The sequence below is a fragment of the Protomyctophum bolini genome, assembly GCF_963924005.1.
Source record: "Protomyctophum bolini genome assembly, chromosome: 13".
NCBI lineage: Eukaryota > Metazoa > Chordata > Actinopteri > Myctophiformes > Myctophidae > Protomyctophum > Protomyctophum bolini.
Window position 1 is genome coordinate 19,461,890 of NC_137874.1, and position 27,498 is coordinate 19,489,387.

Below are 27,498 nucleotides of genomic sequence, written 5' to 3' on the forward strand. Positions count from 1 at the left end.
ACTGTACTTTCCTGTGCTTTTTTTTTTACTGTTAATAAAGTTCAGCTCAAAGTGGGGTCTGGTGACCCAGGGGTTCTTGAGAGCGTTCCAGAGGGTTCCTATCAAGTTTAGTATTATAGCCTCAATTTTTTAAAACTACTTTAACCTTACATTGGCTATTTGAAAATAGCAGATCTAAAAGCTCACAACATCAAATGTAGTTTAAAAAAATAATACATAATATTAAAATGTAAACTTTTGGGGGAAACTAAGTCTCAAACACACGTGCTAAATCTTCAGTCGTGCAAGAAGTCTCTGTTGAGAACTTTCACCTATAAGCAGACAAACGCACAAAACAAATCCTCCGGCCAAGGGGGAATCGCCCTTTAGGCTAGTGGATTTTCCCGTTTCAAATCCACAGTGTTACTTCACTGCCGTGACCCGGATGGGGTTTACCGGTGGGGGAGGTCAAAAGGGGGTGACCCGGGTGAGTGTATAGCAGTTGTGGCTCAGAGGCTCTGCCTGATGACCAAAAGCCCAATATCGCCCCGGGCCGGCCAAGGGGGATTTGCCTTTATGCCCACAGTATAGGCCTATAGTGCATAAAATTTTGGTTTTCCACGTGGGAGACCCGGGTTTGAATTCCCGGGCATTACATAAGCAAGCATGCATCTTATATGAAAACAACCTTTACAATTAATTGCACAGTTAACAAGCAAACAAGTAGGCTAAATATAAAATACACATATAAACTGAACTGTATTTAATAAAAACATCAGGACACTTCAAGACCAAAGTCAAATATCCTATGATATATGGGCTCCAGACTTAAATTATGAGAAAGCTGTGGGACAGTTACAGTATATTCATCAAACGTTTATCAATAACTCTTATCCACTTCTTCCATCAAAACAGATGCATTACACCTAAGCTCACAAGGATAATATGTTCACATAATATTAAACAGTTATGTGCTGCTATAAGCAGTCACACATTAAACATTATACAGTTTGACTGTTGATTTTATATTGACTATGAAGCTTTACTTGATATGATATATTTAATTCTATATATATATATATATATATATATATATAGATATATTCTACTTTTATTCTAATTGATTTACATTCATGTAGGCATACATTTAGGGTGTTATATAAACTTTATTTTAGTATTATAACATACTGTTGTTTTTCAATATATTATTACAGTATATGAGAAGGTAAGAAGGGGACCGGGGGAAAAAGCATTTGCTTCTCTCTGCCCCTTAATTCTTGAAGAAAAATGGTTGACCTCTGTTATTCTGCTGATGATGGGGCCGTTTTCTGTACTTTTATTTGTTCAAGATAAATCAAATCAAATCAAATCAAAATAAGAGTGTTAATCCAGGATAGTTCTTGCAAGTAGGCCTATAGTCATTTACAGAACATAGCCTATGTTCATGCCAAGCTAGTTATATAATGATGAGCCACAATAATAATTCATTACAGCCTAGCTAGCCTAGGCTTTTGCTTAAATCAAATCAAATGACTGAAATTATGAAATATCCAGTAGTGGGAAAAGTACTCAATTGTTTTACTTAAGTAAAAGTACCAATACTGCAATTTAGAACGACTTTGTACAAGTAAAAGTACGGAATTGAAAATGTACTCAAGTGAAAGTACAAAAGTATCGGCATCAAAATGTACTTAAAGTACTAAAAGTAAAAAGTATTTATATTGCAGAATGTCCCATTTCACAAGTTCAAACTGTGTACAAAATCTATTTCAAATGGCCGAAATGTATAGGGTTGAAGTGGTTAATGTATGTTTTCTGATGATAATTAATTTATAAACTTATGCCTACTTACTGTTTTCTTTTTATAAATGAATCTTAAACTAAATTTGGGGAAAGCTTTTTTGGTGGAATTGTAATGGGTTGTAATGTAAAGCTGAATGAGAGTAGTTTTTGTTTGAATAGACTAACCTCTTGTGCCCTATAGAAAAAACAAGTTAATTGTTGCTGTTTTGTTGTTACCATATACCCCGATTTATTTCACAGTTAGGTCTCTGTTTAATCAGGTAGGAGCTTTATTTTGGAAAAACAAATGGCGGAAGCACAAGCTATTCCGCTGCTGGTTGGACACGGGTGACTTGACACTTTAGTCCGTTTACCTCATTGCTTTCTTTATTCCTCCCTGCTTCTCGTTTCTTTCTCTATTTAATAACCCTTTACCCGTATGTGTTCATTTATTTATCCATGCCTATTATTTGAAACCACGTAGGTTTATATTTTAGTTGTTCCTCAAATGAGAAGGCGAAAAAGATGGAGCTCCATATTTTAGAGCACAGCTTGAAAGTGGCGAGCATAGAAAAAGAGGGGATCCAGATTTGCACTCACGGATTAATAAAACTCGCTTTCCTGGCCTCTAAAACAAGGTAAGTAAGTTTACATGCACGGATAACATGCACATCTGATATCATAGGTGTTCAAGCTCCGCTATAATGCTATTCGCACGTCAGGTTATTGCTGTCAACATGATCAAAAACTGATGCCTCATATCCTATCATATAAGGAAAGGAAGGCATGTCATTCATCTTGCATTGATCCATGTAAAGACACGATCTGTGATATGAGCTAGGCTGCTGTACATTGTAAACATGTCCAGTTTTAGGGCCTAACACGTTACCGCTGTTTTATCATTTTGTAGCTATCTGTGTGCCATCTGTAGCTCTGTCGACACAAAGGGGTGTGTGTGTGTGTGTGTGTGTGTGTCACTGCGTGTGTGTGTGTGTGTGTGTGTGTGTGTGTGTCGCGCGCGCGCGTCTGAGTGTGCGTGTACGCGTGTTCTTTTTTGCACTGTTTGTACACAGCTAAAATCATCAATGTTAATATAGCAGCCTGAGAGAGTGTATATGATGAATTCCTGTTCTGTTCTTTAACTACATAGAAGTGTCTATTTGTTTGTCTCTAAATGTTTTGATGAATTGAACAATGTGGACCCTGTTGTAAACAAGTGTAAGGCTTAATTGGGTCGTCCACTCACAGTTAACAGTCTTTGTATTGAGTTTGTGCTTGAAATGTACTGTAATTCTGCAAACTGTTAATAAAGATTTCAATCAATCAATCAATACATAATAAGCCTTTTGGATACCCTGGGTTAACATTGAAGGTTTGACTGAGCTTCTTAAAAGGGATGTTAAATCCAACATAAAAGAAGAAACTAAAGAAACATGCAGGCATGCAGGGATACTCATACTGTTGCAATGGTTTTGTTGAAAAAGCCTGTTTACTTGAGCCATTGCTGCTGGATCTGTTTCTGGGGGCTCTTCTGCTGCTGTGAAGTGATGTTGTGTAGTTTAGTTTAAAGTTTAGTTTAATAGTGCTTGGTCTGGGGTAGCTCTGGTCCATAGCCTTCTAGCTGCTTTGATTCTGCCCTGCAGTATAAGTATAAATGAAACGCATTAGAGCTATGGACCAGAGCTAGGTCTGGGGCTGCTATATATCACTGACCCTTCAACACCCTGTGAGTTAGCAGTGTAACCTAAGATCTCAAGTCTGGAACCTTCTCATTCCAAAGTCCAGAGGAATCACTAGCCCCTTTCGGGACCCTAGTTTACCTTTTCTGTATGGGATAAATACAGAAAAGGTAAACTAGGGTCCCGAAAGGGGCTAAGGAATCACAGGCCTTTAAATGCCAATAAAGCTCATTTGAATTTAGGGATGCACAATAATTATAAGCAATAATAAGCACAGATACTTATTTTTTTATTTTATTGGCATTGATTAAAAAATAAATCCTGATATCAGGAATTATAACATCATCCCGATAGCTCTGATAACATTATTAATTGCTCCGATATTATTTTGTATATATATATATATATATATATTCTTTATTTATATATTATTATTTTCATATGCTTCATCGTCTGTATGATATTCTGAATTTTCTTAGGTCAAAGCTATGTTAAATGTACCGTTACTCACTACTATGTCCTTTTTATGTGTGTATATCGGTTATTAGTATCGTCTTGAGTTGAGAAGCAGGAAGTTATCTATAGGTTTAAAAAAATATCGTACATCCCTATTTGAATTGAATTGACTGTGGTCAGTCACAGTGCTTCTTATTCTTAATCATTCTACCTGAGTAAAGGCTCATTCATAGTCTGGATTTTCGGTGGTGAGGTGACCACCGGAGCTGAAATAACGTTGAGCGGTGGTGAGTAAAAACAGAGAGAAGGGCTGGGGCAGTGGCGGTTGTTTGCTCTTCACCGCAACTCGTGACATCATGTTGTAGTTCGGTGGTCACCTCACCACCAAAAATCCAGACTATGTATGAGCCTTAAGTAATAGAGCACCGAAGTCTGACGTCAGTACACAGGTTCATGTATTTTTGAGTGGTGCAACCACTCCAAGGAACAGCAATGTCCGTGTTAACCTATGTGTGATATAGCCAGTTTCTGGAGAAAATGGAATTAATTTGGCCGCAAAAGCCTTGAAACTACATATGAAAGCAATGTCGCTGCTAATATACGTCACGCCCAGCTGTCAACACATTGCGTTCCTGAGATTCCTCGTTGACGTAAGCTTAGTTGGCACAATTCTTATATGAAGAGATCTAAAATTGGGGATTTCAATGCAAATAAAAAGTACACGAACCTGTGGACTGGCGCCCTCTACTGACAGTGACGTCAGGACTTCGGTGCTCTATTGACTTGTTTTATCATTGTACTCCTTAAAAAAACCGAATTGACCATTGCTGCCATATTTATTCACTGCTTCTCAGGTCTGGGAGACCACCACTCCACAGGGGGACCAAATGGGACAAAGTGTGCCATTAGAGAGTAGATTGAGGTCCCAGTGACATAAGAATATGGTCTGTACCCTAATGCATCAAACCGGGGGAACGCAATCTACAGTATTCTACACTGTACAAATCCTCAGTGCTTATATTTAACTCCAAGCCAAGGGTCCATTTGGTTCCATTTCTACACTCCCACAGTTACAGCCCTGTAAGAGTTTATGGACCGCTGGCAGTCCCCAGGCCAGACCATTTGAGAAGTTGAACCAGTGTGCTATACTCTCAATCAGTGGGCATTAAAGTACAGCCCTTGTCCAACTACTGTGTCAGAGGCCGTTCAATAATCTCCCCACAAAGAGGGATAGCATGAATTAAACCCTAGACTGATTTTGTAGTTTGTTTTTCCAGTTCAGCTTAAAAACTACAGCAGTGTAAAACTGCATAAGGCTGACCTCATAGTACACAGTGCTGTACAGTACAGCAACTGTCAGCAACACAGCTGCAGCTAATAAGATTAACAATGGGTGCGTTAGATTTTGGTGTGTGAATGACCAGTGGCACACGCCGCACACCCATGGCTCTGGGCACACCTAAATCTAACACGCCCATTCATTTAATTAGCTGCAGCTGCGTTGCTTACAATCCTGCCAGGGTATTAATCTGCTGTAGCTTTTTACTGTAACTGAACTGGAAAACAAACTTAAACTAATCTTTCATACCCCTTTAAAATCGTGTCCTCAGAATGACTGGGGAAATCTCAGAAAGTTAAGTGACTATGAGTATGTATCATCTTCAAAGCTTACAGTATGTGCTTGATCATGGTTATACACAAGGCCACTAAGAATTCTCAATGACCCCAAATTTCATATGCATTAGATTTGTTATCTCTGGATGCGAATGCGACTCCAATCTATATGTAAAATCTACTGAGTTAATGTACCTCCTGAAGTGTACAAATGGAACCAGATTAGCCGTAAAGGTCCATTCGGTTCCATTTGTACACTTACGTTTTGGATTTACAGACCCGTAAGGTCCATTTGGTTCCTAACTATCAATGATTTTTGCTGGAGATCCCCCTCAAGGACCCCTGGTGACTGGACCCCTCGTTGAGAACCAGTGTTTTAGCCTCTGTGACATCTGTCCAGTCTTAATGTTTGAATGAAATGAGGTGAGAGACATCTGTTTAGCTCCTACATAAACTGTCCGAGGGAGGGCCATTTACAGTTCTCTCACTACAGTATAATAATATGGCAATGGCAAACCTCTGTGATTTTCACTCGGGTCTAACTGGAATAGTGTGAGGCAAGCTGTATTGGGAATGGGATATTATTATTTTTTTTACAAATGAATTACACGTTGTGATCTTGTAGATCTACTATTCTTTGCTTAGAGTAGCTGGGAATGTTAGGGTTCAAGTCATTACAAAACTAATTAAACTGTTCAGTTTGTTCTAGATATTAGTTTTATTAGTTTAGTATTGATGGCTATGGTTTGGATTTGTTTCCTAATTGGAGCATGCGCTCACCAAATGCATTTAGGTGCCATATCTTGGAACCCAATTTGTGAGACCGTGTTAAGTTTCTCACATTTATGTGAGGAATGCTAATTAAGTGTTGAGTGAATTAGCAGCTACACAGTGATTAATATTCCTCTCCATTGATTTGCTATCTTGCTCAGGCTGTGAGACCCCGTCACCCCACTGACTGTTGACAGTGTTAGATCCAGAATCCAGATATAGAATGTCATGGAGAGGTGTTATTGACATGATCATAATTAGAAAGTGATTACAGGATTTTGATCAACACAGACTAATTTTCAGGGTATTAACTGAAGATTGCTACAAAACAAAAACACAGTGATCATTAGTAGGGTTGTCACAATCATAAGATTGTACTTGAAGAGTAATTATCATAGAAATAATTGCAATTCATAATTTAATTGTGTTTTTGACACTGAACATTGGAACATGTTCATTACATTTCTGTTTAGCTTTTAAGCTTTGTAAACTCAACTGACGGAAAATGACTGTACCAAACCAATTATATAATGTCCTTTCGCCAAAATAGACAATATTTATTAATAATTTTATACTTTTGCATATTGTACGTAATAGTAGGGCCTTTCTGTAGTTGCGTTTGCAGTCTCTGGTCATGGTCAAGGAAGCTCTGAGAAGGATGTGAAGTGGTCACGTGACTGGGCTGCGCCATGACACTTTCATGGACACTTTCATGGGAGCCAAACTACCTGGAAGTTTGGCAGAATGCACTGGAGTCAATGAGAGCTCAGTGACCAGCTCATGAACAAACATTATTTATGAACGATTGAGACCTTTTGTAAAGTAATCACTTCTGGAAAATAACAGAAGACTCAAGACATGTAACACATTATTGTCTGCTGTGTTGTTATTCGATGTGTACACTGTGTAATTTTTATCTAAAGAGCACAAAGTACCTTTCTGAACGCACCAAAGTATCGCAAGACTTCCCACCGTTTCCTGTCTGGCAGCAAAATCTTGCGATACTTCGGAGCCAGAAACAATACCTGCTGCTGTTTAGATCCTCAGATAAAATGATATACTGTGCACTCACAAGGTCTCAATTGTTCATAAATAATGTTTGTTATGAGCTGGTCCAGCTGGCTCCATTCACTGCCATGTATTCATTGCATTTCCGGTGTGAGTTTGGCTCCCGCCTCCCATTAAAGTGTCCATGAAAGTGTCATGGCGCAGCCCAGTCACGTGACCACTTCCCTTCCTTCTCAGAGCTTCCTTGGTCATGGTGGGGAAGAGGAGAGCGGGCTTAGTGTCCCATTGGTAGTATAGGGTTAGTTTCCCATTGGCTTAGAGGCCAGCCAATCATGAAAATCTCACCACTAGACCAGTGACTAGACTAGAAAATCTGATCATTTATCAGCTCTGCAAGCTGATAAAGTAGTGGAAATAGACAATCTATAAGCTCGCAACGCATCGTGATTCGTGATGTGGCGCGTTATGAGCTTGTAGATCTGCTTTTGAAAATGTATGGACATTTTTCCAACAGATTCAACAGAATTTATACAGATGTATTGGAATCCAGGCATTCTAACGATTATGCAAAAATTATAATGATTGTCTCAAATAATTCCAATCAGGCAATTACACAAAAACTGTGACAGGCCTATTAGATGTATGAAGAAAGACATGCTAAGAAGGATTCTCTGTCTTCACACCTTTCACCCACGTTCAAAGTGGCATCCAATTGCAAGCGTACAAACAATCTGATTATCACTTTTGTGTTGTGTGCAAGGTTGGTTCCCACTGTGCAGCTTTCCTTTCTCAGAAAGGTGTTTTACATTTAAGGCAGAGTTTAAATATGAATCGCTAAATTAAGCTCAAAAGTCCTTCCTTGTGAAATGGCACCATTCATTATGCATGCTGGGAGTGTTGCTGGGAGGTTCTGAAGATGGGGTTCTGAAGATGGGGTTCACACAATTTCTCATCTGTTCAAATCTGACCAGAATATGGCTCGCCTAGTGAGAGTGCACATACATACCACGTGAATAAGGCTATAGTCCTTCCCACAATGATACCTGGGTTTGAATATAACCCAAGGCTCTTCACCCCCCCCCCCCCCCCCCCCCCCCATCCCACACACACACATACCACCAACTTTCCAGTCTCTGTTCACTGTCGGTCTGAAATAAAGCATACAACTGACTGACAATGGTAAAACAGAAAGAAAGAAATAGCAACGGGAATAGCCTAGTCATTTATCCTTGTAACCTAGTAAACCATGCAGAGGGGATCTTGAAGATTTAATTGGGTTTAACAACAGTGAGATGATTGTTTGTGATGATCAGTGGTCATTCGTTGTAATAAACCACCGTCTTGCGTCTCCTAGTCTACACAATTTGGTGTTTTTCCCCCCAGTATTTATACCAGCAGGTTGTATATGTTTGCATTGAAAGTTGCATGGAACAAAAATATAGAAGTATCAACTTACATACACAGATGTATGAAACTAAAATATTAAAAGAAAAACATCTCTCCCTCGTCTCTAAAATTCCTTTCCCAGCACGGCTTTACACAACTGGACCAAGAGCCAGGCATTATTGTATTGTCAGCTGACTTGTAAAATGGTTTGTCTTCCTGTTGTTGTCTTTATAATTTAGAGATTAGATTATTTGAGTTATTTTTGCATAATTGTCATAATCGTTTCCATTTTGAAAATAAGAAAATAAAACAAGATATTTAATAAATCTTTCAAAAAAAGAGTGGAAATAGCAGATCTACAAGCTCACAACGCGTTGCGATGCAACATGTGAGATTGTAAATTGTCTATTTCCACTATTAATGTTTTCAGTATAAAAGTTACATTTTCTTTGTATTTTTAGGTTATTTTTATTTACCATGTCTTCCCTGTGCAACTTCAAAGCCTAAAAGCCAAACAGACATGTTACTTGTTCTTCCTTCCAGTGTTCAGCAACAAAAACACAATTAAATAGTTAATCGTGACAGCCCTATATGTTATAGGGTGCGTTCAGATATGCACACCTAGCCGAAGCACCCCAGAATAGAAAGGGTCCACCATCATGTCCATGGAGTGCTGAGCATGTGCACATGTTTTGTTCCCAGTCACTGTTCCGTATGTTTCCACTTTAACCCTAACCCTTTTCTTCTTATTTTTGAAAATATTTAAGTATGACTTTCAGTGGGTTAACTGTTTGTAATATGGTCTCTCTCAATTTGAACTTGTCTCTCTCACTTTCAGATGCAAGTTCTTTAGTTTGACGGAGACTCCAGAGGACTACACCATTATCGTAGATGAGGAAGGATTCAAAGGTGAGCCTCTCTCCGGGCAATTATTTATGGATCACTTATGTTACTGCAGCAACCATGGATCAGTGAGCAGGAAATTGACACATTGTGTAGCCCTATGATTTTCTGCAATTCCATACAGCATGTTCGCTGGCAATGTTTGACCACATATTGCTTCATTGCCAGTCCCATTACAGATTAGAAGCCAAGCTGCCACACTCTGCGTTTTGTAGTTGGTTGGTTCAGTGAGTGAATCCATGTCATTACTGGCCATTTCCAGGGTGACCCTCGTTGGTCACCATGGATACTACAAGCTATTTGTTACGAAACAGGTGCAGGTATTTTCTGTTGTATGCATGTTTTCTGTGAAACTCGTATGCATTGTGAAATCCAACATAGCAGTACAAGATTTGAAGATTTACTGTATATTGCGACATAAAGTCTGAGTAGTGAAGTAGCATAGCAGCAAAGTAAAAATAGCAGTATAAGACTGTATATTGCAATATAAAAACTAAAAAATCAGTTATAGGCAGATTTAATATGGGGTGGCAGTGGTTGAGGAGGTAGAGTGGGCCGGCCCCTTGGGAATCAAGGTTCCTGGTTTGATCCCGGCTCCTCCTAGCTTCGTGACAAAAGGTCCTTCTGCCATACACTGAACCTCTACCTGCTCCAGATGAGCAGCTTGTTGCCTTGCATGGATTCCCCACCGTTGGCATGTGAATGGGTTTTGGCAAAAAGCACTGCCATTTTTTTATTTTATCTTGGAAAGACCACTGATGGATCACTAACGGGCCGGCTCTTCGTCACTCATTCTAAGGTTACTTGTAAAATTACACATGTGACACTCTTTTTACGAGGTTTGCTAGGAGATTTTCTCAAAGTGTTTGGGTCAGTGGTAGGGCTGAGCGATATGGATATGATATTAGGATCGATTTCCAAGAATGCCAGACGATATCTAATTTCAGACTTGGGGGGTTGCCAGCCACGAACGGATGAAACACTGAATAATAAAAGAGTATAGCCGCACACTAATAGCTGCTGATGCAAGTTTTATTGTAATGTGGACACAATATAACTTCCATCGGCAGCTACGAGTGTGCGGCTATACACTTTTATTACTTGATATCTAATCTCAAGACCGCAATATCGATATAATATCAGTCAGTATATTGCTCAGCCCTAGTCAGTGTTTCAGTAGCTCACGACTGACGTCATTCTCTGTTGTCTCTTCCAGAACTACCCCAATCGGAGCACATCAGCGTTGCTGACGCAACGTGGTTGGCTCTTAACGTGGTGTCAGGGGGCGGGAATGCCACCAATTCACAGCCAATCGGAGTTACCAAAATTGCTAAATCGGTCATCGCGCCACTGGCAGATCATAATATCTCTGTATTCATGCTGTCGACATATCAGACAGACTTCATTCTGGTGAGTGCAAATCCATTGGTGCCTTAATACACGATTAGGCCTTTTTTTTCTTTTGCCAAGGACACCCAGTTTGATAATTATGCATCAGACCAGTTGTAGTGGTCTCCTTCGAAAGATGGTCAAGACTTATACTGATGGTAGTGAATTTATTGAAATCCATAAACCAACGTGAGAAGTGATGAAAGAAAATAAAGAACACAAAACAAAATACTGTTAGTATTTCACATATTTCTTCCATAACATTACTGTAGCTCACTCACATAAGCTCCAAATGTAAATGGCATATTCAAAACAGCTCACTTGAAAGTCCTTTTAATTAAAGTAGTTTTAACCAAAAGCCAGAATTACTGTAATTAAAGTCCAATCAATTAAGGCACATGACTTATTCAACATCATCTTATTGTATGAAATCGGTTTACCCTTTTAACAGCAGTTTTTAACTCAAAGTAATGAAATACCTTCTTTTATATATATAATGTATAATGACATGAATTACTTTCATCACATAATGTATGAAATATAGTCATAAAAATTACCAATTCCTTTGCAAACACAACAAAAGAGTAGAAAATCAAACTGGTTTAGTTGCAGTTCAGTACATTATCCATACTTAACACCATGTACATTTGTTGCAGAAATACGTTTCTTAAATTAATGTCTTTCAATCTACAGTACCATAGCTGAACAGGATGTAAACAAAACAAGCCATGCATTTGTAACGATCTTCTATTCTAAGTAACACGCACAGTCCATGGTTACTAACCTTATGCCTCTTCAGGGGGTTGCTAAACTAAATTGAATGTCTCAAAAGACAAACAAAAAAAATGCGCTGTTTGCTTTGCAGCAAGCAGCAAAAACACGCACCTTCTTATTATGTAATCCTTTGCTGCGTCATGCATGTTATTACGTCATACTTCCTCTCTGCGTCGGACAAGTAGTAGTCTCGTAGCCAGACAACTATTCCACAATCTCCGAATGCTATATAGAGTCTGGAACTATGCCTCCCGAAATCCGAGTAAAGAAGCTGCTATTTCCGTTCACGAAAATATATCTTCAAATATCTTTACATTTTATTTTTTTATTTCGTTTTCTGATAAGCAACAAGCTATATATGCTTGGATGTTTTCTATTTATATTAGGATAAATTGTAAAGACTGTAAAGCCTCCACTTCCGCTTTATATTTTACTCATGATAGCTTTTCCATTGCTCCAGACTATATGACGGAAGCATTTGGAAATTGCGAGAGGCAACAGTCTGGCAAGGCGAGACTACGCAAGTGGCTAAACTCCTTTCAAAATAAAAGTATTTGGCTCAACACACAAAATAACGGGAAATCGACTTATAACGGGTACGTTTCACAATAAGTTCACAATAACCAGGTCTGATCACCCAGGATATAACGATTTAGTGCAAAATGTAATTGGGTTCTTACACCAGTGATTCCCAACCTGTGAGCCATGGACCTCCAAATAAATGGCAAACACAAAGATTTAATTTACAATATAATGTTAATATAAAAACAATTCCTGCAAAAAAGGAAAGAAAAATAAAGAAAAGAAAAATGCCTTGTAATAGCTATAAATAGGATCATGGCAGTCGATTGGCTGCCAGATGGGTGGGCCGACGAACGCTTTAAATATTTCCAAGTGGGCCCTGATCCAGATAAGGTTGGGAACCTCTGCATTAGGCCACAGAGACCCTGCCCGGTTCCAGCCCTTGAATCACTAGCCATGCCCATTAAAAACATTGCAAATCAGGAATGTGTCACACAAAAGTACAAAAGTAGCAGATCTGCAAGCTTGAAACTCGGTGTGAAGTGAAGCGTTTTGAGCTTGTCGGTCTGCTACTTTTGCTATTTTCACATTTCAATCGTGAAATGCAACAGTGTGTCGTGGTCTCGTGGGCTGCGTTTTCTTGCTTGGAATCGAACTAGGCCAATCGGCATCCTTTGAATGCGATGATGGAAGTAAACTGTAAGACGGTATGGAACAACAAGCGCAAACTTCCAAGCTATTGAAGCTGTTTTTAAAAGACCACCAGGAATAATGGAAGTGAAACCAAATGGAGTGTCAGACTATTCAGTTAAAATATTCCACTGAAATAGGAAATGATATCTCACAAATGAATTAAGTGTTACATCAAATTCTGTGACTGGCACTGGATTGGTTTGGAGATGGTCTAATTGCTGAGGACTCCCTCTCCAGTAACATCTTGGAAAAAGGCTGCAATGGGAGCACAGACTGAATAATTAAGTGAAGCCTAATGGAAATTCTGGCTACCACGGTCCCCCGTTTCATACGACTCTTGTCTCTGGGTCCCCGATCTACACTGTAAAACCCTCTAGGTTCATTTGACCCTGAGAGTGCAAAATGGAATGAAATGGACCATTTTCTTCCATTTGTACACTGTCTGAGTTCCAGTCCCATGAGGGTCCATTCGTTTCCTAACTATTAATCTTCTAGCTGGGAAATCGAACAATCAGTGTACTGCATTAGTACAATATAGCGTCACGGTCATTATGAAAGATGCGGTAAGCTCTGTCAAATTCAACATTAGACATTACATTGTGCTCTTTTCATGATTTCTACTTCAAGGTAGTGAAGATTCGGGTCTGATCGATATACTGTGTATGTATATTGTATTATACTGATATAAGTAAGTCTAGTCTAGTATATAAAAAATTGAATTTGTGTAGCTTCATAACATGTGCAAAGGCTTACATTAATACATTGTCTCCTAAAGCTTGAGATGGCAAAGCAATATCAGTGGATATGCTGCGTTCTCCCAGGGCTTCTGTTTTTGTTTTCAGAAGAATATTTTCATTTTGTCAACGGCACTATTAATGTCTCATTCCAGAGCCTTTTTGGCCTCAGGGAGCAGTTTTATTACTTTGTTGCACGCACGCACGCACGCACGCACGCACGCACGCACGCACGCACGCACGCACGCACGCACGCACGCACGCACACACGCACGCACACACACACACACACACACACACACACACACACACACACACACAGGCTTCTTAATGGCGCTGGTGTGTTTGTTATAAAGAAAGAAAGAAAGTGTGTTGATGTGGATAATCGGGGGGCAGTAGTTATGTAAAGAGGATAATCCTGGGCTCAGGCTGTTGTTGTTGGAATTCCAGGTAACATACATGGGTGTACCTCTCCTCTGTAAACCAGCTGGCACTATAGTGCCAACACAATCCTAATGACCGCTTTAATCGTCCGCCTCTTGTCTTCCCTGCCTCATAAGCGTCCGTCCCCTTCTGAGAAACATAAAGGCTTCCTTGAATGTGCGTTTATAATGCATTCTTTCAGTCCGGGACGGGTACATTACCGACTCGGGTCTGAGTCAGGTTGAGGGAGCGAGCCAGAGACCAGTCGGTGTTTTTCTGTGTTATGATTATTTGCGTTACATAAACCTGTAATGCCTGACCTAAATGTTGCTGTCATGAGTACTGTATGATGCTTGGGTAAAGCCACTCGGTGGTGATGCCAGCCAGCTCTTCACCAAGTCCTTAGATTTCTATTCATAATAGTAACTGTAACTCGGATTAGGATCTATTTGCTGCTATGGGCAATTCGGTTATAGCAATGGAATATATATACTTGCTCACCTTTGGCTTACAAGAACCTTATACTTCTAGTATACTAGAGAGAGAGGGCATTCTAGCCTTCAAATGTAAAGGTTTACATACTGTACGTTTAGTTCAACCTGTCCATAGATAGGCATATTACAGCGTAAAAGCGGCCATATCTGCGTGGCACCCCGAGCTGTTATTTTGAAAGAAATCCCGGGTGCTGATTGTGTTAATAAATATACAGTAAATGATATGATTTATTATTGATTAAATAAACAGCCATAAGAACCACTTATCTTCAGTGTTAACTTAAGCACTTTGCAGTATGTCATTGAATTGTTTGACATTATTGACATTGCATGATAAAATTGTTTTCCTATAGTGAATGTTTGGCATGCCATTTATAGGCCAAAAATAGAAAATAGCAGATCTACAATCTCACGTAATGCACTGCGATGCAACGTGGATCTGCTATTTTCATATAGATCAAGTTTGAGGTTGTTAAGGTGTACAATAATTGAATGAGCCTGTTTGAATTTGAAAGGTCATCCTCTCTGGCCTTCTCATGTTACCTTAACATTCCTGTGTGCTCTTTAACACACACACCTGACCTTTTACAGCTCAAATCAGTCGGATGTTGTTTCAACTCAGTGGTTCTCCAAATATTTCATGTCAAGGATTCCATAATTAATATGTATTTAGCTGCGGAGCTTGTCGATCTGCTACTTTACCCCTTTAAGCTATTTTAGAAATTGGAATCCTGAAAAGTAAACACTTTTGATTTCCACCCGACAGAGACTAAATGCAATTTGATCTATTTAATATTTGAAGTACAGTAAAAGAATGATGTTGCCGTCATATTGGAGACGCCATGATAGGAAGCTCCTTTTCTTCTTAGTGTCATTAACCTAGTGTCATCCTAAATACTCTATACATAGGATGTTTTGAACGTGACCAATTATGTACATAAAAAAGGTGTGCACTGCATACTCTTATATAGCTGAATCTGCAATTTTTTTTTAAGGTTTATGTCATTTTGGCACATATGTTTTATTACGGCTGAGCTGAGACGGAATGAGAGAAAATTAACCCCACACATTATTCTGTTCTCAGGTTCGAGAGCGAGACCTTCCCATGGTCATGCACACCTTATCTTCTGAGTTCACACTCCTTAGGGTGGTGAACGGAGAGACCGTCGCTGCCCACACCCTGGGAGTCACCAACGGCTTTGTAAAGCCCAAGCTTGGTAGGCAGAAGAAGTTAATTTAATTTCAGTACTGAATGTTTACTGTATATCGCTGCTGTCGGGTAGAACTATCTCCATAATTTAAAAAAAATTGCGAAGTGAAAGCCCTACGCGATCATACTACAGCAGCGTGGCACAAAAGTATCAAAAGTAGCAGATATGCATTAAGCTCGAAACCAAACTTGAGCTTGTACTGTAGACCTGTTTTTGAATTTGAATCCTGAAAAGTAATATATGAGGTTTCCACCCGACGGACAGAGACGATATGAAAGAAGTCGTTGACACAATCGATCATGTCTCTTCATGCTTCTGCTTTTGATATGCCCCCACTCTGGTCATTTCATTTTCTAACGCTAGTAGAGAGGATATGTTTTTTTCCGTGCTTCTGTTCAGACTCCATTAAATACAAGCATTTCCTTGTGGGAAAGGTAGACTGTCTGGTACGTTTGATATTTATGTTTGATGATATTTCAATTTAACATTTTAAAACGCATTTTAACCACATTAACTCAAGATCTACAAGCTCGGTTATTGCTGCTAGTTTTCACATGACGAGTATATATGAGACTGGAGTGCTTTTTATTTATTTGTACACATCGAAACCTGGAAACAATCATGTATGGACCATTAGGGAGCCGTATGGTTGACATTCATATAACCTTTACATTAATTGAAAACATATTCACAACAAAGCCTTTTGTTTATGCTGGGAGAGTTGATAACCAAATGGACCCTTTATAGATATTTAACCTTTTGGTTTCATTCATGCTCTCAAGAGTTAAATTATTGTTAAACATCTGTTTACAAGAAGTCTACAGATTACAAAATTACAGAATGTAGAAGAATTGTTATTTTGATCAACGTTTGCCTGTTGCCTCTCCTAACCTCCCACGGGGCAGCAAACCTAATATAAACAGTTAATTTAGTATTTCCCTCCCTCTCTGAAATTGTGTTGTATACAGATTTATTTGATTCTATAGTAGTCGATCTCTATACTCTGTAAAATTAAGAAAAAATAACATGAGACAGAGACGGCGACTGCTTAATTAAGTTAATTAACCTTCTAGCAGTTAATTTCGTTTTATTAAACGCATTTCTTCCATGTAGCCCATGTTTTGTAATGGCATCATCATGCTATTATGCCTGTGGATATGCAGAGTGAACTTAACAATGATAAATGAATATGATAATACCTTTCATATAATCACCAACAAGAATTATGTTTATTTACAGCTAGGTAGAGTAGTGGGGCGAGATGGAAAAGGGGCGACCGTACCCGTTACCCATCAATACAGCATGGAACTGTGGACAAAATCTTACCCAACAACAACAAAATATTCTATTTCTAAGTTGTGTCTGAGAGGCTAAATGTCATCAAATGGTGGTCTGTGACTCAAATGCCTAATAAATAATGGGATGGGTTGAAATCCACTGCTTTAGAGTGAAGCACCTTGTTCAAGGACATTGAACAAGGATATTACCCCCCTAGATAGAACAATCTGTGCAGGCAGACCAGATGTTTATATAGTCTGTGCTCTATTGTTTTAGCTACTTGGTAGAAGGACTGGGTAATACAAAATAAAATAACACAATATGGGATGATACTAGCTCCAGGAATCATTAATCGTCCTCTTTAGGCTTGTACTAAACACGCACCCACCCACACTAAATCTAATCTGTTTAAACCCTAGATACTTGAAATCACCATCGTATAACAAGGGCTCATGGTGTTTGCAGACTGCTGCGTTTTCGGACCCGAATCTCTGCGCGAATTTCGGGTCTGATGGTCTTTCGAAAAATGCATCAGTGTGCGAGGACCGCAGCGAAACAAGATGACGTAAATTTTCCCTTCATTATCAAGCGTTTTTAAAACAAACATTGAACTAAAAACAAACATTAAACCTTTATATAGGAGGGGCTAGCGCCCCTCAAAAATATAGGCGTTCTGCAAACTCACTTGTCCATCAGCATTTTCACAGAATGTTCACCTATTATAACAGCAATGAACAGGGTATGTTATCGGGGGGTCATTTATTTGGAATTGTTCATAATAAAGATGCACAGTGAAATGGGTCTAGAACTGAGCCCTCACAGCTTCAAACATTTTGCAGGGATTAAAGTTCTCAGTCTCCATGTGACAGATTTCACTCATTTGGATTACATAGATGTCGGCATGTCTTCTATGGAATCATGCCACACACTGAAAATAGGCCATCCATAAGCTCACAGCGCGCCATGCAGCGATGCTTTGTATGCTTGCAGATGGCCTATTTTCGGTTATATATTATTTTAAAATGAAAGCGTATATTGGAAGTGGTCAAACTAGCAATAATCGATCGTTTGATCTTCCACAAAAGGATCTCAAATATTTCATAAATGCAAAGATGTATGCCTCAATCTGCAATTTCTTCAATATTGGTTGGCTGTATGGCTTGCCTTTTATCCAAAGCACTTTATATAGATGCATTACATTCACCCACACATTCATTCCCCCGATTTCAGAGTAAAGCATGCAAGGCACCAACCTGCACATCAGGAGCAATTAGGGGTTCTTGCTCAAGGAGATTTTTAGTCACTTAAAGGACCACTTTTCAACCTATCTTCATTGCGAATGCAGTGAGCACTAACTATGAGACCCTGCAGATCATGTCTGTCTGTCTGTCTGTCTGTGTGTCTGTCTGTCTGTCCCGCTGTTACACCACCCGCCCGCCACCAGAGGGCGCAGCTGTATCACACACAAAATAAACATGCACGCAAAATAAAAATGAAAAAAGGTCTGTGTGTGTGTGTGTCAGACTGCCACAACAGCTGCGTTCGCTTCCCGCGTTAACGCGTCTTACTGGTGTAATAGGTACTCCCTAATAATCATGATAAAATGGTACGATTTTTTCCTACTCAGTCTGTTTTTTCATAGGAGGGCTGTGGGCAGTTTAGAAACCGTCCTCCAGTGACATCATCATTAGGCAGATTTATTTTTAAACAAGATTTTTTTACAAAAATGTTTAGATTTTCATCATCGTGAGAACGATGGCTTCCATTTTCGCATTGCAACTTTTCAGGACTAGAAAGCCTGCAGTTTCTATTAGCTTGTATTCCCCATCGATGATGTCACTGGAGGACGGTTTCTGAACTGCCCACAACCCTCCTATGATACACAGACCGAGTTTCTTTCATGATTATTTATGAGGACCTATTATATGAAGATAGGTTGAAAAGTGGTGAAGTGGTCCTTTAACTCTGGGTTGAGCCAAGGATCGAGCCCGCCCGCTCTACCGGCCACTCTAACCCTGATCCACTGGCGCCCTGGCAGTGGCTCAGTTTATGCAAGATGGCGCTAGTTTCACCGTTTCACAAATTGCCATAACCACACATTTCTGTCGTGAGTTTTTATTTAGCTTTGATCCATGGTTTTGTCTTGCAGTGCCCCGGCCCATCATCCACCCCTTATCTAGTCCCAGTAACATGTTCTGTGTGACCAGCCTGGACCCAGACACACTGCCCTCGGTAGCCACCCTGCTCATGGATGTCATGTTCTACTCTGGCGGGTGAGAGGGACCACTTATTCCTTCACATACACTTAACCATGGATGATATGTTAAAGGTTGTTGTTGAAATAAATGTTCTATATCTTTGCTGAAACCACCTAACTCCAAAATGTTTAAGTTTCAGTAAATTAAAAATACAGTATATTTTTTTCAGGAAATTAAGAAAACCTTATATTTTGAAAACAAAGCAATAGTGCCTCATCCAAGTTGGTGTTGTGACTTTATATATTGTCAATTACTTGCATGAGAGGGGGACAGGTGGTGGAGTTAGCTGTTTTAGCAGACAGTTTGAGGGTCCAATGGAGTTAAGAGGTTTGTCCCAAGCGCTTTTTACTACTTTCCATTGGTTAAATATTTTTGAAACACACAGACGTAAAGTGTGTTCAATAACAATCGTGTGTGTGTGTGTGTGTGTGTGTGTGTGTGTGTGTGCGCTCAAATAGCCAAAGTATTAAGCAGTTATTATTGATGTTTTGTATTAATAAAATCTGCAAAGTAAAGCTGTCAAATTCTGTAATTGTAAATAAATGGTGCATTTATAATATAGCGCTTTTATCCAAAGCACATTCACACCGATGGCGGATGAAACCATGCAAGGCACCAACCTGCTCATTGGGAGCAATTAGGGGTTCAGACTTCAGAGTCTTGCTCAATGACACTAACTCTGGGGGAGCCGGGGATCGAACTGGGAACCTGTTTGTTCCTGTCCGGCTCCTAAAGTAAAAGTACCTCAAAATTATACTGTGCATTGTAAGCACTTAAATGTACCTACCGTTAGTTACTTTGCACTGACTGACTGATGGGCATCACCAACTAATTGCTGGAGTATGTGTTACAGTTTTGGATTAAATCGGAGGATTAAAAATGGATTAAAAATGTTTGGCCGGCAAGACTCCCGGCATTTCCTTGGTGGAATGCGTGCCATTGCGATTCCAAATAAAAGTGTTTGAAATTAGCCTACTCCAACCTGATAAATATTTGTATCGTGTATTGTCTGTCGGTTGAAAATCTCATTATGTCCCAAACTGTTACTTTTCAGGATTCAAATTCTATTATCAAAATTCTAGTATCAATCTATGTAAAGCGCCTTGGATAAAGGCGCTATGTAAATGCACCATTTACCATTTACCAAAAGTAGCAGATCTAAAAGCTCAAAACGTGTCACTTCGTCTTAGCACCACGCTTCAAGCTTTTTGGATATGCTACTTTTGGATATTTTTTTGTGATGCTTTAGTTAAGTATGATCAATTAGGGCTTTTATTCTAACTGCCTCAAAGTTAGAATATGGAGAAAGGAGGTTACCGACTTTCCGCTAGTCAGCGACGATATGTAGCGTAATAATTTATCGCAGCTTCGCAGGGATCTTTTGTCTGTGGTTGTTATGCCAAAATGGCATACTGTACATCACAAAGAGAATAATTGCATGGACTAGGCATTGTTCATTTGAGCAGATCTGGTTACTGGGTATCATTCTCAGCATTGCTGATCAGAATATGAAGAGTCTTATACCTCTTCTTTTCAGCTCCAAGGAGCCTGGAACATCAAGTGAAGACCCTAGCCACATCCGTTTTTTCTCTTTCTCGCTGATCGAGGGCTATATCTCTCTGGTCATGGATGAACAGACCATGCAGAGGTAAAGTAGTGCTCTTTTTAATCCTATTCCTCTCAACTTGCTCCACCAATTACTGTTTGAAAGACATGACAAAACATTTTTTTTTGTAGAATGTGAACAACAGTGCCATTTCCGTTTGAGCTGGCCCTGTTGCTAACTAATATTAGAGTAGTCTGGTACATACCATGTATGTTTGACATTGTGTGTTTCCCAGAATTTTATGTCTGTCGCTGTTCTTTATTCTGTCACTCTCATGGGAGACCCATGTCCCATGAGAATACAACTAATAGGCATCTTAGGCGACATAATAACGAGTCAATATGTCTGGTTTGGTTTCTCTAATTTGACCGCTACATTAGCACTTGTTAGGATTGTTCATTCAGACATGGGAGTTGCTGTATCCTTTATATGGGTCAGTGATTTCGCCAAGTGTGGTTTTGCAATAATTGGACCAGACATAAATTTTTTAAGTGATTGATTTTTTTCTCAGCAGCATGTAGGGCAGCCTTGGCCCCACACATTTACATGAGACCCATAATATTGCCTTAAGGGATAGGTCACCCATTTTTACATAATTTTACTCTTTTTCTCTTACCTTCACTGTTGTTGGTTCAACTGACGTTATCCGACACGACTTCAGTGAGCTTGATTACATGCGCGTTAATACCAGAGGATGCACAAACTTCTAAGACAACAATATCCGATTTGTAAAGCCAGATATTCATTGTCAATGGCAAATATTGAGACGCGTGGGGTCAAAAGCTGTATATAGGACTAGCGCCCCTCAAAATAAATCACAACTGTGTGAAGTGAGGGGCGCTCTTTATCATCATACATCATCAATAGCATACATAATTATACATCACATTCCATGCTTAACCAATGAAATCATCACATTCCATGCTCAACCAATCAAATCATCACAAATCACAGCCAATCACAATTTGCGTCCTCACTTTTCCGTCTTCACCGTCTTCAATGTTACACAGAAAGCTGGGCATAGGAGGGGCTAGGGCGCCTCAATAACATATTTGATGGGCTTTGGGGGTTTTCAGGCATGAAGGGGTTAATATGCATTAATTAATAATGTATTAATCATGAAATGAAGTACATTGTGCATATCCACATTCATAAACACTGTAGAAAGCTAATTTGATGCATTTAGAACAAGTATTTTTGCATTCAATATTACATTAAGCTTTATTTTCTGGGATTTGATTGTTTCGGGCATTAAGGGGTTCATAATTAAAAATACCCAATGGATATCACTGGGCACCCTCTTGAATTCGTAAGAGGAGACCCCAAGCTACAAGAATCAGTTGAGAAAAAAACTTTATCTGACGAAACCACGTTCACCCCCACGGCTCCTGGACTAATTGAACAATAACAAAATTGCTTCAGACTCGGGGTGCAAAGAAGACTGTTTGATGTTCAGGCCTGTACCACTACATATTCAATTTGACAATGCCTTAACTTAACCCATTAAAACTGGGAAAAATCGGGGCACAGTTGGTAGTGCTGTCGCCTCACAGCTAGAAGGTCCTGGGTTCGATTCCCGCTCGGGGCACTGTGGGTGCTGGCGGCGTGTTTCCTCCTCCGCGTCATCAGTGCCCATACCCGAAGGCGGGGTTGGCGAAAGGGCCTTTCTCTGTGGAGTTTGCATGTTCTCCCCGTGTCCCCTAGGGTAGGTACCGTCACAAAAACATGCAGTAATCCTGGTCTCTAAACTGCCTCCCCTTGGCCAGCCGTGGCGCCTGATGGAGGGGAAAGGAACTGGTTGGAATAACGTGTTCCTTCCACGCGCTACGTCCAACCAGGGAAACTCCCCCCTGTCAGGTGTAAAGGAGCAACTTGGACACTCAGGCATGAAGGGAGCATGAGTTAAGTCCGTTGCTCTCCCCAGGTTGGCGGAGGGTGTGTAGAGCCCAGGATCACAGTAGATGATTGGCACAGGGTTGAAAAATGGGTTACAAAATCGTGGGATAAAAAATATATTAAAAAAAAACAAAAAAACTGGGAAAATCATTTTAGATTTCTTTGGCAATTTAGCAGATATAAAAGCTCATAGTGAACCTGATTTTCTGCCAGGATTTTTTTGCAATTTGAATGAAACGTTCTACACACAATGTATAAACCATTATCTGAAATCCCAGTTGAAGAGAAGTTTGTATGTGAACAATTGTTAAATAAATATAGCTGCAAGCAGTGATTAAAGGGCACTATGAACAGGCATAACTCATGCCTATGCATTATTAATCATACCAGTCCATTATGATGTCATATTATATCAGTTACCCCTTCTCGTTTGACGTGTGTTGGTGTTTTGCGGCATTCTCTATTTTAGGTTTCCAAACAATGTCCTTTTCACGAGTGCTTCAGGAGAGCTGTGGAAAATGGTTCGCATTGGAGGACAACCTTTAGGATTTGGTGAGTAGCAGGTTTAGTACATTCACAAGAGTTAAGGTCAAGAATAATGGACCATTTGTATTAGTTTCTTTCAACCTGGGCCTTAGTCGTTTCCATGGTGAGTGGTTGTGACAAAAAGAAAATCACTTCACAATTTAAATGCTGCTGGCTTTAAAGGTAGTAAATGGTGCATTTTTAGATCGCCTTTGTGTAGGTGATATAAAACATGACATTTTAATTTTCTTTAAAAAAGTTAAAGCTTACTATAAAAAGTTTTTTCATTAACAGTGTGGTCTCTCCAGCTCTTTAGTAATAGAAAAGGCATTTTCAGATCTGGATACCAATTTCCAGTCAGGAGAGTGAACATACAGGATGCAGTATAAACAGGTGAAATTGGAAGTGGTGACAAAGGCATAAAGCGGACAGAATTGGTATTGGAACACTACAATCTAAGCTGTAATGCATGGGTACTCTCTCCTGCTTGGATAAAATTGGCAAAATACCTGAAAATGAATTTTCTTCTCACTAGAGAGGAGAGAGGGGACACCCCTGTTACTGAACAAACATTCTAGATTTATGAGAATATAAAACTACCGTACACTTATTTTAACACATAAATATCACTTACTGCACCTTTTAACATACTGGAATCTACCTTTATGAAGCATTTAGGCACATTTTAACAGTGAAAGACGTGATGTTAAGAACTACAAAAATAAGGCCCAGGTTGGAGAAAAAAAATACTCCAGCATTAAGAATTTAGTTTTGTGTGGAATTGATTACATGCCCAGATGTTAATTACCTGTTCATTTGCCTTTTCTTAGATGAGTGCGGTATTGTGGCTCAAATATCGGAACCCCTGGCTACTGCTGACATTCCAGCTTATTACATCAGCACCTTCAAATTTGACCATGCCCTGGTAAGATTTAATTCCTACAATTCATTTCAATGAGGCAGTAAAAACGGATTTATACTCGTTTATTGTGCGTGTGTGTGTCGAAAATTGCCCACCTACAAAGATGGGCTATTATAAGTGGGCTTGTATTATCCACAGGAAGCGTTTCTCTGTCATACATTTCCATGTAGGTAAATCGCTGCAACACTATTCCCGGCAGCTTCAAGCTGGAAATAGTTCCATTTTTAGAGAGGATCACTGCTCATCGTTCTCAGATTGGATCCTACTGACTGTGTCGGACAACCATGTTTACCATTGTTTCAGCTAGGCTGGTTGTGGTAATAACACGGATGACATGACATTAGAGCAACTCAAATTGAATGGTTGGTTGGGCATCGATAATAAATGCTCCGTGCGAACGCTCTGGATGTGATATTCAAAGCACTCCACTGCTCATTAAACACTTTCTATGAACATGGCTAAATTTAGGGTTAGGGTTAATTTATGGTTAACCGCCATTGATGTAAATTCACGTCAAGGCCAATCCAGCGGTTAAGCGTCAATGACGTAAATCTACGTCAAATGGTCTTTATAGTGGTTTATGTCGTATGCTACATACATTAGCTCTGGGTTGCTAGGCGATTGAGTAAACAGAAAATGAACCAGAAACAAGATAGTATCCGTCCATGATCCAGTTTACATTTTTTCAAATGCCTTTATCTTGGATTCCCTTCCCAGATTGCGCCATTGGTCAAAAAATAATTATTATTCAACGGCTCATAACCAAAGAACCGACGATCGCATCTACAAAATGTCTTCTCCGGGTGATAGAAAAGACGAGCGTCTGTCACAACACACATCGTTATCCTACATCCGGTTCAAAGGGCTTTATTGGCATGAGAAAACATACGGTTCACATCTCGGGTTCCGGCGGAACCTTCAAATGAAGGGTTTCACTTGGCGGTTTTGGAAGAATAAATTAATATAACCCCCCCTCTCTCTGCCACACCCCTTCACTGTTCCCCCTCACCTTTTGCAGGTCCCTGAGGAAAACATCCAGAGTGTGATTGGAGCTCTGAGGACCAATGAGAGTGCAGGACATTGAAAGGAGGAGAAGTAAGAGACATTGGAAACAACCGTTTTAATTCATTGTGTTCAGACGTTGATTTATCATGCCCAAAAAGTGCCAAGACCTTATCAATGGACTACTATGGACTGGTTGTGAGAGGAAGGGATTCCAACCCCAACGCTTGTTGTACGGGGGAGGTGGAAGAGAAGTGTATGACTGTGTTTAGGATACCTTTGTTCCTTGATTAACGTTTTCTCCCATCCATGGCACTCGAGGCCCTTGACTGCCTGCTCTGATAGTTGTTGCTTTAACGTTTACCAGACTGAATCTTTCCCTTTTTGCCTTTTTTATTTTCTTTTGCTTTTCACGCCGAAGCTGCTTTCCCCACCCCTGCATATCGACTATACTGTTATAAGTTAAATACACTTCTGTGGTGGAAGGAACAAGAATGTACTCTCAAAACAAATACCATTATCAAGCTGTTTCACCCTCCCCACACATTTTTTTCTATCAGTGCCAAGATGTTTTAATGCCTAAACTGATGCCTTCCTTGTCAAAAATGTATGTGTGCAATTGAAGGAATGTTGCCAGCAGCAACGACAGTCTGTGCGGTTTAAAGATAATGGTGTGGTTTTTCTTTTACTTGATATTTTAATTACAGCTCCGATAATGATCTGATTATTCGAATCCCTCAGCCTTCTTGGGGAATTAGGTCTTGCGATGCTGGGTTCCCTTATAGCAGCGGTTCTCAAAGTGGGGTCTAGGGACTGTCAGGGTTAATTAAAGGGGGTTCTAAATTGACCCTTAGGTCTATAACTGACTTAAAAAATTCCGGGTCCATTTGGTCACATTTGAGGTAGGGTGGTCCTCGAAATGAGGTTTGTGAACCACCGCCATATGGAAACCGTCATCTGTGGTTTTGCGCTTTTCAAGAGTCAGCTCTGACAAGACATCCAGTGACGACTATGTTTGCATCCGGTAATAAATGACTGAGCCACTTTTTGATGATATACTCCAATAATGACAAGTGTGTTTTACATAAGCTAGTGTTCACCCAGGGAACATTTCATTTGAAGCCCCTGGTGTCCATTTTAGGCCTTCAAGAAGCTCCCCCTCCCCCATCCCAGTCTGCACTTTAATACAGGTCAAACCCCAGAGGCCTGATGTACTGATGTGAAAAAGGGGGGAGGACTACTTTTGAAGGATTTATCGAGTAGGGGAGATGTTTGTTGGTCTTAAGCAAAAGGGTGAGGTTTTTCTCCGCCTCACGTCGCACCCCAAAAAAGAAAAAGAAAAAAAGATTGCTAGATTTCATTTTGCCGAAAACAAGTATTTATCAGTGTTAAAAAAACAAAGTGAGAAAGGCAACAATTCTTCTGATAAACAAGAAAGATTTTCGTTTTCTAGCTTGTGTGGAAAATAAACATGAAAGCTTTTTTATTTTAAGCTTGTGTGTTCTGTTTTGCATAGACATCATGTGTCATTTTTACTTTACTGACATTAGTAGGAAATCAGAGGAATGTCCTCTTACTGTTATTTGCTCCCAATGTGTACTTTAATCAATAAACTGGTGACAATAACATTCAGCTCGTCTTCATGGGATGGCCTCCATCAATTAACACTTTATTAACCTAATGGATTTAATCAATTGTAAAACAATAATTGATCATTTATTAAAATAAACGGTTTTACTTTCTTTTTGTTGTGGATTAAAAATATTATATTTGACTAGTATAGTCTTGAAAATTCAGACCAGTCTGAAGTGAGTGGCGCTGTACTGTACAAGCCCTCTTGGTCTCTGTGTGTGTTAGGCTGCGCAACAGTGACACTTGGTGGTCAACAAACACTATGTCCGTACTCGGACGGACAGCCAGGTACACACACGGCTGTCTATAGGAGTGGCTAACACCACTCAAATGGAAATACTCAAGTATAAAGTATACAGTACCTCAAAATCGCACTCAAGCACAGTACTTGAGTAAAAATACTTATTTACTTTCCACATCTGATGGAGATTAGATCGACCCACAGATGACCCTTTTCTTCCTTGGAAAATAATGCCAGCGTTTCCCACCCGTGATCCTGTGTATAGCTTCTGTGATTGGATAGACCTCTCGGACACCAGTGTGTGATTGAGATGGGAATTC

The 27,498-nt window shown here is 39.7% G+C and overlaps 1 protein-coding gene across 1 annotated transcript; it reads left to right on the forward strand.

The window, feature by feature from the left end:
* The first annotated feature begins 2,122 nt into the window (after positions 1–2,122).
* castor2 (cytosolic arginine sensor for mTORC1 subunit 2) lies at positions 2,123–26,937 on the forward strand. Its single transcript, XM_080779466.1, has 9 exons — positions 2,123–2,399; positions 9,514–9,584; positions 10,795–10,988; positions 15,692–15,824; positions 19,246–19,369; positions 20,892–21,002; positions 23,326–23,408; positions 24,212–24,306; positions 25,322–26,937. Exons 1-9 carry the CDS (start codon positions 2,287–2,289, stop codon positions 25,385–25,387), a joined length of 990 nt encoding a protein of 329 aa, XP_080635592.1. The 5' UTR covers positions 2,123–2,286; the 3' UTR covers positions 25,388–26,937.
* Positions 26,938–27,498: the final 561 nt, after the last annotated feature.

Coding starts and splice junctions, on each gene's coding strand:
- castor2 (XM_080779466.1), top strand. CDS start 2,287: ATGGAGCTCCATATTTTAGAGCACAGCTTGAAAGTGGCGAGCATAGAA. Junction 10,989..15,691: donor ATCAGACAGACTTCATTCTG/GTGAGTGCAAAT, acceptor TTCTGTTCTCAG/GTTCGAGAGCGAGACCTTCC. Junction 21,003..23,325: donor GATGAACAGACCATGCAGAG/GTAAAGTAGTGC, acceptor TCTCTATTTTAG/GTTTCCAAACAATGTCCTTT.